The sequence below is a fragment of the Antechinus flavipes genome, chromosome 1, assembly GCF_016432865.1.
Source record: "Antechinus flavipes isolate AdamAnt ecotype Samford, QLD, Australia chromosome 1, AdamAnt_v2, whole genome shotgun sequence".
NCBI classification, from domain to species: domain Eukaryota; kingdom Metazoa; phylum Chordata; class Mammalia; order Dasyuromorphia; family Dasyuridae; genus Antechinus; species Antechinus flavipes.
Window position 1 is genome coordinate 483,435,272 of NC_067398.1, and position 11,400 is coordinate 483,446,671.

Sequence of the window (11,400 nt, forward strand, 5' to 3'; positions counted from 1 at the left end):
GAATCCAGGCCTGACACTATCCACCGTGCCACCTGGTTGCAATGGAATTCTGACTTACCAGGTCCTCTAAACTCCCTAAAGCCAAACTTGTATGAATTATGCTAAGTTTAAAAATGCATGGTAAGAGATCATTATATATGTCAACAACAATACTATATGATGATAAATTCTGATGGACATGACCCTCTTCAACAATGAGATGAACCAAATCAGTTCCAATAGAGCAGTAATGAACTGAACCAGCTACACCCAGTGAAAGAACTCTGGGAGATGACTATGAACCATTACATAGAATTCCCAATCCCTATATTTTTGTCCACCTGCACTTTTGATTTCCTTCACAGGCTAATAGTACACTATTTCAAAGTCTGATTCTTTTTATACAGCAAAATAACTCTTTGGACTTATAGTATTTTATTTATATTTTAACATATTTAACATGTATTGGTCAACCTGCCATTTGGGGGAGGGGATGGGGGGGAAGGAAGGGAAAAAGTGGAACAAAAGGTTTGGCAATTGTCAACGCTGTAAAATTACCCATGCATACATATAACTTGTAAATAAAAAGCTATAATAATAAAAAAAAATGCATGATAAGGATAGAAAAGATATCTAGTTCTAGCACTGCTTCAAAACATTGTTTAATCCTAGATTATTCCTATTAATGGTTCCAAAATAAGTATCATCAGTCCAACTAACCAACTCAATAAAGTTTTAAATCTTTAAAAGCCTTCAATTCTAATTTCATTTTGTTTTGATTTAGATTCAATTCAAGCTCTTATTGAATAATTGCCTAATAAAATAATAGAGTATCCTCAAGGGATTTATAATCTAATAGAGGATAAAGCACCAACACAAAAAACTAGATAATTGTAACATTCCATATTAGAATGCAAGCTCATTTCCAGTAAGGATTGTTTCATTCTTCATTGTATCTGCCCTGGACTGAGCACAAATGTCTAGTACAAAGCAGTTTAAATATTAGATAAATAATTGATTCTAAACTGAAGTAAAAATTTCACCTACAAACTTTTCTACCTACCCCTTTTCTCCAAGTACTTGAATATAATAATCAGTATAAAATTAACCCCCCCATTTACCCTTGAGCCTTACTTGATAACTGTTCAGGTCAATGGAGTCACAGATGATACCCATATATTGATACTCTGCTGGTTGTTAAATAATCAAGTAGAATAAACCACTCATATAAAGACAAAGTTAAATCTTTAGAAAAACAAAATCTCCAACATTAGTTAGAACAGCATTTTACCTTCATTTGGATGTTATTAATAAAGTACCTCAACCCTTCAAAGATATATGCCCCCAATCAACCCATTCCTATATGCAAGACACTGTAGTAGACCTATAGACATCTCAAAAGACCACAAAAATAGAAGTTAAATTTCTTTGTACTAAGATAGCTTAACTATAGACAAAGACATTCTTTGTAAATTCTAAATTCTGCATTACTTGACCTCTGATATTAATGTTATTCCCCCTTCTAACTCTTTCAAAAACCTTTTTTTCCTCAATTTCAGAACTGTATCACATTCTTCTCAGAGACTTTCGTAAAAATAAACACAGATAAAGGGGAAGGGGAGGTATAGTGAGAAAATAAATGAAAAGACTACCATAATCTTTATTTTCATGTTTTCCAAGAAAAGACAGGGAGAAATGTACAGTCATCTAAACAATCTGAATGATCTTCAATTCCTTTTGTTATCAATATTCAGATTTTTATAGATCTAGAGGAGGGATGCCATTCTGAAGACTAGGAAATCAATGTTCATAAAGTGACTGAAAATGCCACCATGATAACTGGAAGAGATTTTAGAAGTTATATAGTTTTTACATTACTCATTTTTCAAATGAAGTGGCCCTGAGAAATGACTTGACTAAGACTATATAAGGAGTCCAGTAGAAGTGTGAAACAAAAAAGGACCTGAGTTCAAAAGTCTCAACTTTATCAATTACTTAATTGATTCCTTAAGCAAGTTTCTTTTCTGTTATAGCTAGTCTCATCTGTCAATTGGAAATATTTCTCAAATCCCAATTTTACGTAAGATACTAAGTATTAGAGCCAAGTACACTTCAAATCGAATGCTTTTTATCAAATGCACCACACCAAAGTCCTTTCCATACCTATTACATTCCCCCCTACAAAATAATATCTACCCACCAAAAAAGTCTTGCATAATAAAGAATTGTGGCCAAGATGACTGCCTGAAAAGTCTGAAGAGCAGGCTGCTCAGCTCCTCAACATCTACTACAGAAAAAATGTGAAATTCACAGCAGACTGAATAATGAACAAGATATTCATTGAAAAACTAGTGATTTTAGCCTCAGATTTTACACACAGTCAGGGACAAAAGGAAAAGGGGGGCCCTAGGCCCTACTTGGCAAAGAAAAGACAATGGAAGCAAATCAGATAATTGTCTCCAAGCATAAGTAGGAATAAGTCAAAAACATGAAAAACCTGCAAACCAATGCAATTAACAGCAAAAACAGAGAAAGTACAAGGATGATAGCTCATAAAAGGGAATGGCAGCTATCAAGTGAAAGTGTGGCATAGTGTAAAGGGCTGGAATTTTGAAAAGGTATATTTGAATCAAGGACATCATGGTGCTTGTGGTTGAGCACCTACTCAGTGTGAGATGATGGTTCTCTATGGTGATGTAACGGTTGTGCATGCTCAGTGTGTTGTAGTGATGTAATAGTACTGAGGTATTTAAGGGAGTCTCACAGAAGGCTCTCTAAGCCAAAGGCAGAAAAGAATTCAGGCTCCAGGCTCCAGGCTCCAGGCTCCAGGCTCCAGGCTCCAGAATCCAGCTTTGACCAGCCACATGGTAGCTCTCCTGCCTCCTTCACTTCTCCATCTAAATACCAAGGCCTGTCCTGGGACTCTCCAGAGAACTAGCCTGGACATTACAGAATAGCATACTAATTCAAAGAGCCCAAGTGTCCAGAGAGCCTAAAATCCCTTAGCATTTAGTCCTAAGATGTTAGAGACTCTAAAAAACAAACACCTAAATCTGAAATAAACAGGATGGTCTAACCTCAGGAAGTGGAACTCGGGGAACACAAAGCAAGATCAAGTAATGTTGATGAGTTTCTCTTCCAAAAAAGAGTGACATAGCACAAAGGCCCAATTCAGGAACAAAGATTAGAGAGAGAAATAAAAGTCATCAACAAACATATTTAGGGATATCTATTTTACCTAGAGATTCTCCAAAATTAGGAAATTTTACTCCATAACAACTGCAAGCAGAAACTCAAAGGGAAAAATGAATTTTCTACAAGAACTATATTAAGTACCCAGAAGAAATTAAACAAGAGATAAAAGATGAAATGAAAACAGGAAAATTAGAAGAACTAATAGGGAAAAAGATCCCCATGTGCAAAATTTGTAGCTACTCTTTTTGTGGTGTTCAAGAATTGGAAATGAGTGGATACCCATCAAGTGGGGAATAGCTAAAGCAAGTTGTGGTATATGAAGTTAATGGAATATTACTGTTCTATTAAAAAAATTAACAGACTGATTTCAGAAAGGCCTCTAAAGACATGAACTGATGATGAGTAAAGCGAGTAAAAGCAGGAAAACATACACAGCAACAGCAAGATTATGCGATGATCCAACTATGATAGACCTTGATTCTTAGCAGTTCAGTGATCCAAGGCAATCCCAATAAACTCTGGATGGAAAACACCATCCACATTGCCAAGAGAGACTATGAATACTGACTGTAAAACACATGCCATGTCCACTTTTTTTTCCCTTTTTTCTTCCATTTTTTTTTCCTTGTCGGTTTTCCCTTTGTTTTGATTTTTCTCTCCCAAAATGATTTAAAGATTTTAAAAAATGTTTTGTGTAACCAAAAAAATAATGTTTTTACATGTAACTGAGGAAAATAAAAAACTAAATAGATAAAAAGACAGAAAATGGCAACTTTGCCCAAGTAAGGACTCTCAATATTACAATACAGCAAACAATTGACATCCTGAAAGAAAATTTATAACAAAATTAAAATATTGAAAAAAATTGGGAAAATGTAAAGATTGAAGGAGAAATCTAATTTAGGAATTATCAGATCTCCCTGAAAAACATGATTTAAAACAAAAAAAACCTATTTCAAGATACCAAAAATGAAGTACCCAGATCTATTAAAGCAACAGCGAAAACAAAGAAATCTACCAATCACCTCATCAAAAGATACTTAAAAAGAAAAGTCTCAAGAGAGTCATAGGCAAAATGTAGACAGCTTCCCTTATAAATATTACAAAGAAATATTGGAATAGAAAATTCTAAAAAACCAAAGATGTAAATTGACAATCAAAAACTATGCAAATGCAAAAGTAAAATAGTCATTTTTCCCATGAGAAAACTAGAGAAATCAGAAACCTGCATATCACTGAACAGTACTCATATGTGCCCTGTTGAAATACAAAATGCTCACACACAGAAAAAATAAGACAGTGAGCTATATCCACAAAATCTGAATTCTTAAGTTTTTGTGTAATTACAGAAAATTCTCCTTCCACCACTTCACAATAACTTATAAGTTTCAACCGTAACAAGGCCCACTTTTACACACACACACACACACACACACACACACACACACGCACGCACAAAAATCCTTCAGCTTTCTTTAAAGTGAAGTACCACTGGGAGAATCTCAGAATCACTGAGGCTGCCCTGGGCTCCTTATAATACATTAATTCTGCCAGTCCAGTTCAACTGGTAGCAACACACAGGTACAGACAGAGCAGAGACCAAGGCTATACACTAATATTTTACTTCAGTGTCACAAATTTCGGATTAACTTTGTAAGTATTAAACTGTGCTACAACTTTTTATTAGGGTATCTTTTTTAGGGGTATAACTGATGATGTTTTTGAGAGTTGTATTCCAAATACCATTTTCCCCAGAAGCCCTGTGGTTTTAATTATGTGGTTATTTTTGGAAACAAATACATTATCAGAATTGAAAAGTAGAATCTTATAAAAGGGATAAGTGGCTTTTAAAGGCAAAGTAGACTTGCGTTTTAGAAGTAAAGACCAAAGCTGAGTAAGGAACTCTGAAATAAAAACAGAGTTAAAAGACACCAGAAGTAATACATTTACTTGAGCATCAACTGAAAAGACATGTATAATAATGTAATACCAACATTCTAACTGACAAAGTATCCCTTCTGGATATTCATGTTTTCAAAGAATATTAAGAATAAGAGGGTCTGGGGATTGGAATGCTTTTGTTCTGAGAATTTGAGAGAAGGGAGTGTAAAAGGAATACACATACATAAAAGAAAAAGGGAGACCCTTTCTCAATATTAGAATGCAAGAAAGCAGTAGTACACAAAAACATAGAAGGAACATAAGATGTATCTCACTCTTCAGACAAAGGGGAATCAAAAAAAGAATTTTCTATGGGGATCCATCAGACTCAAGAAGAAAACAACCAGGAGCAGATAAATAGAAACTGGGTGACAGAGAAGGTCAAAAATGCTAGAAAAGAAATAACTGCAAACAAAACCAATCTGATTCAAGGAATGGATTGGGGAAGAGGGAGAAGAGAACGAAGGAGAAGGGAAGAATTAACGGATTCTAAGGGGAGGCCCATCAATTGGGGAATGACTAAACAAATTGTGGTATATGAATGCAACTATAAGAGACAATTTCAGTTATTCTTTGGTAATATATATTAAGAATGAAATAAGTATTCCAAAATACCAGAATATAATTTATATATCATAACACAGTGAGAAAATTTTTCAACACTAAAGAACTTAATAGACTCAAAGACCAAATATACCTCCAGAGGCCCTCTGATGAAGCATGTTATATACACCTTTTGAATGGGGTGATCAATACAAGGTATATAAAAAAGCACGCATTTTCCAATTATTTTTTTGCTTGACTATGTTTATTTGTTACAAGGATTTTTTTTCCTAAGTTTTTAAATTAAAGGAGAGGCTTTTAAGGTAGTTACCAACAGTGAAGCAAAAAAAGCCATTGAAATTTTTTTTTAAGTAATGTTCTGAATAGGATGAAGTTCCAAAGTAAGCACAGACAAGTAAAAAAAATTTTAAAGTAATATTGCATTTATTACATACTTTTCTTAAAAAGCAATAAATATGAAATGAAAATTCAAAACTTCTTTTACAATCCCTTTTTTTGGTTCTGTCTTGGAGATGAAAATGCTTTTAAAATTATTTTAAGTTCAGAACAAAAAACAATAAAAATGAGAGATCTAAACCTGAAGAAATACTCCTTATGAATAAAAAAATAACAATTTTTACTTAAATTTACTTAGTGTAATAATTGAAATAGTAAAAAATTATTTTACAGAACTAAATAAATTTATCTAGAGAAAAAAATGTCAAATACCTCAAAAGAAGTAGTGCCTAGCAAACCTAAATCTCAAACTATGCAATGAAACAACAAGATTATTAAAACCAATTTAAAAATGGAGAGGGCCAAAAAACTTTGTATACAACAAAGAAAAATCAAATGAACAAAGGAGCCTAGTATATGATAAACCAAACTACTAGTATAAGGAGGAACATTACAAAACCTGCTAGAGAAATTACAAAGCAATTTGGCAGAAATTTGCTATAGACCAAGATAGCCTTTTGAGTCATGGTCCTCTTTATCATTCTGATAAAACCTTTGAACTCCTCAGAATGTTTTTAAATGTAAAAAATAAAATGCATTTGATTACAAAGGAAACCAATTACATTAAAAGTTATCAAAGAGTGAAAAGGAAAAAAGTCTGATAGAGATAAAGCATCTCATATCAACCACACTAAAATAAATATGATATTCATAAATAAATTGGAGAAGCAATTCAAGTATCTTCCCCAACTCTGCCATTAGACTGAAGCTCCATGCCAAGGACTATCTTTTTAAAACCAGGCACAATACCTGGGACATAGTAAGTAATTATTAAATGCTTGTTGATTGACTATGGAGAGAGAGAAGAGAAAGATTCATAATAAAATATAGGAGATGATAAAAAATTATATATCAATTACATTAAAATTAAAGATTTTACCACAAACAAAACCAATGCAGTTAAAATTAGCAGAGAAAACATAACTGGGAGAAAAAAAATCTTTATAGTAAGTTTCAATTAATTATCTAAGAAACTGATTCAAATTTAAGAACAAGAGCCACTTCCCCAATACATAAAGGCTATAAACAAGTAGTTTACAAAGAAAGAAATCCAAGCTGTCAGTCATCACATGAAAAAAATGTTCTAAATCCCAGCTACTCAACTGCAAGTAGCCATCCCATATGGAATCTTATAACTATGGGGGCCGTGAAATTATAATTTGTTATTAGTAAATGTTTGATTTGTATACCTATTTTATATATCTATATGCCTGGGGTCATGAAAATTTTCTCAAAACTGGGTCAAGGAAAAAGAAGCCATAGAAATGCAAATTAAAAACTCCGAGGTTCTTCCTCATATCCATTCAAGATTGGTAGAGGGCCAAAAAAAAAAAAAGACAAGTGACAGAGCCTGAAATAAAATAAGGACAATTATTATACCGTGGCGCTATGAACTGGTCCAATCATTCTAAAAAACAATTTGGAACAATGCCCCAAGTTACTAAGTTGTATACCTAATTTAATACAAGGATACCACAACTAGGCCTGTGACCAAAAAAAAAAAAAAAAAAAAATCCAAAGATAAAAAGAACCCATGTTACAAAAATAGTTATAATAGCCCTTTTTGTGGTGGCAAATAATGGGAAATTAAAAGGGAAGCCATCAGTTGGGGAACAGATAAATTCTGGTACAGGAATGCAATGCTCTAAAGGATGCAAGGAAGAGTTTCAGAAACACTGGGAAATTTTCATAAACTGAAGCTCAGTAAAGTAAGAAGGACCAAAACGACTTATATCATTAACATTTAAAGACAAATAACTTTGAAAGACTTGAACAATGATCAAACAAGATAGAAATTTCAAGAGGAATGATGATGAAGCTTGCTAAGCAAAGACAAAATAGTATTCAAAATGCAGAACAAATCATACACATGAACATGTGAAGATGTTTTGTTTATTCACATTTGTTACAAAAGGCTTTGTTTTTTCATTTTCTTTCATTCTGTTTAACAGGGAAGAGATGAAACTAGAGATAGGTTCCCACTTTCCCTCAAAAAAAAAAAAAAAAAAAAAAAGAGAGAAGAGAAGGAATCAAGACAAGTAAGACAGCTTTTTAAGTTACATGTTTTTAAAAGTAAAGGAAGCCATACATAATAGATTTGAATTTTTAAGTACAATCCTTTCTGTTCTAATATGGTATGTCAATGTTCGTTTTATTGGCTGTTTAAAATTCTGAATAAAAAAATCTATAACTTTGAACTAAATTTTTAAAAATTAAATCTTGAATTCTTAATCTTCCTTTATCCTATTATGACCAGATATTAGCATGTCTTTAAAGCAAATTATGGCACTATACTTCAGACAGGCTAAGGAAAAAGTTAAAGTAGCTCAATGTATGGGAATTACACTGCTCAGAAGACCAGTAAAAGAACACTGTTGACTTTTTAAGCTATAAAAATGGAAAGGGTTCACAGCAATCTCAATAAGATAAAATAAGCCAACTAATTTTTTTTTAAAAATTGTGTGGGGAAACATATACAAACAACATCTACAGTTATGTTACAGGTAAAATTCATGTGTTATGAAAATTGTAAACTTAATTTCCTTCTCTTTTTATTTAAGAGTAAGACAAGGGATGTAAAATGTATATATTGTCAAACACATTCACTATGTTGTGATTAGTTATGCTAAATTGCATTTTTTCTTCTGATTTATTCTGTTAAAGGGGATAGCACTGAGTACAAGAGAAAAGGAGAAATAAACGTGATATAAAGATAAGATGAATAAATAAAAAATAAAAAATAAAATAAAATGGAAGCCTATTGCTAAAGTACTAATCTAGCTAATTGCTTTTTTTTTTAATCATGAAGGTGGAAATGCCTAAGTGAAGAAAATGGAAATGTAGGGGTATTTAATAGAAAAAAATTAAAATTTTAAGTTTCAAAGCAATGGTATTAGTAAGAATAAAACTGAACTGTATACATTATTGCATTTTTTTTCTTTTCAAAATATTTACTTATAGACACTTAAACCTTAATATCAGTAACTAAAATATTCCTCTTAAGAAACTCCATTTTATTGAAGCTGAAACAAAAAGTTATCAAAGTTGTTTCTTCGGATAACATTTTTAATCCTCAAAAAGGGATTCTTAGCTATAGGAAAGCAGAGGTGATCATCTCTTAAAGATTATCAACTTAATGTAAGCATTTAAGAGTTGCCAAAGGCCCTTTTATTAATAGTAAGTGGCTAACCCCACCACACTTTAAAGTACCAAGGTCCACCAAATTCCAAAACCAACAAGATCCACTAAGCAAGATGTAAATTTTTTTTGCCTCAGGGACTTTGGAAACCAGTAACCCGTTCTCAGGATGTCTCGGAAAAGTATAAAAAAATAGGATCATAAGGAAAATCAATTATATTGAAATACAGTTTATTTCAAATTACAATCCTAGGTTTAAGAACCCTTTAATTTTAAAAAAAAAAAACTTTTAAAGGACCGTGGGATTTGTTTCAGGTGTTAAAAGAAAAAACTATTAAATGAGGTTAATAAGCCATCCATGCTCCTTTCTTTACTGTCACAAGTATTTTCATTCGTAAAACTTTTTAAGACTCGTTGACAAAAGAATTATTAATCATTTGTGTAGTCTCCAAAAATCAGTATCACGGATGTTATGCAAAGAAAAAACAGGTTCATAGCTCTAGAAATGGAAGGAATCTCAGAGGATACCTAGAAGTGCCCTCTTATTTTCTAGATGAGAAAAACTGAGGCCCAGGAAGCTTAAGTAATTTTGATCAATTTGGATTTCTGCTCCTTACTATCTGTATAATCCAAAGTCACAACTTTCCTGGCCTCCGTTTCCTGTTACAAATTCGGATGAAAGGAGGAACTAAATTTGTTCTAAGATCACTTCCAATTCTAAATCTCATAATCAAGTTGCTTTCAATTCCTTACTTCAAAATTAATCCTACATTCCATGCTTCTGGGTCGTAAAATAGAATAAAAGCTTCAAGCAGGCAGGAGCAGCCTCGCTTTTAAGTATTCAACCGCCCAGTTATCAGCATTCCACCACCAACACAAAAAAGCTCCAAATAAAAGCTTCTTAATTGACCTGAATCCCCCAAAGATACAATCCCCATTCTGCCCTCTTTTCTCTTCACTTTACAAACAAAACAAAATGGAAACCGAAGGGATTGGAAACCGGAGAGGGAAAAAATGCTACAACTCTCGGAAACGGAAATACTATTCTTTTTTTCGAATTAGAGGAACGAAAATATTACTATATCCTCCAACTCAAAAGAAATCAATCCACAACAACCAGACACCAAGTTTTCAGAGAGCCTTTAAACCAAGACAACAAGCATTGATTGAAAACCCACTATGTCCTACTAAAGCGCTGATAATACAAAGGAAAAAAGGTGGCTGGCTGGGGGCCCTACACGGTAAGTAACCCATCCGAGAGATGCAAAACCTTTAAGGGACAAGAGGAAAACGTGAAAGCCTTTGAGACCCCGCCCTCCACCCCAATTTCGTGAGAATGGGAGGAGGGGAGATACCACAGCAGCGCCGGCACAACTGCCCGGCGGACGTCGGTCTCCCGGGCGACCTGAATAACTGAAATCCAAATCTAGCCCCAAAAGCGCTCTGAGGACACCACCTCCGCCCCACCCCCACTCCCCCGGCCCCCATTCCTGACGACCTCTCTCTGAGGCCAAGCAGGATAAAGGGGCCTGCAGGCCCGGATCTGCCGAGTCTGGGGTTCGAAAGTCCCGGGGGTCTCGGGGAATGCGGGATAGGAAGGTGGGGATCCTCGAGGCCTGAGTCGAAGGGGGGGAGGGGCCGAGCCGGGCCAGAGGAACGCTGGCCGGGCTTCCAGTCGCTTCCTTCCATGCCTCGAGGAACACCCCCGGGACCGCTCTAGAGTGCACGGAGTGGGGTGCGCGCCGGACCCAGACCCGGGGCTCGGAGTGGGGACCCCGGGGAGAAGGGGAGGAGCTTGGGGCGCGCATTTACTCACACGTGCTGACAGGCCGCGGTCCGCACTGGGGTCTTGAACACCTCCTGACAGACCGGGCAGTAGAAGTCGTCTTCGGTGTAGGACGTGGCGGTGGAGAGCGTCTCAGCCATGGTGCGGGGCTGGCGGGAGGCGGCGATGGCGGCGGCGGCCCCGGGCCTGGCTCCCTGCGCGCACCGAGGGGAGGGGGAGGGGGAGAGGGAAGCGGCAGCGGCGGCAGCGTCAGGAAGCGGCTCGCGCCAGGAGGGGGGGGGCGGGGAAGGGGGGGAAGGAGT

At 35.4% G+C, this 11,400-nt stretch overlaps 1 protein-coding gene across 3 annotated transcripts in view; it reads right to left on the reverse strand.

Annotated features, from left to right (window-relative positions):
• Positions 1 to 11,400, reverse strand: part of RNF138 (ring finger protein 138) — a 44,626-nt gene that overhangs the window by 31,341 nt on the left and 1,885 nt on the right. For all 3 annotated transcript variants that reach the window (XM_051970282.1, XM_051970283.1, XM_051970284.1), the window contains exon 3: positions 11,129 to 11,292. In XM_051970282.1, coding sequence (XP_051826242.1) covers positions 11,129 to 11,292 — 164 coding nt within the window. The remainder of the gene's footprint in view (positions 1 to 11,128; positions 11,293 to 11,400) is intronic.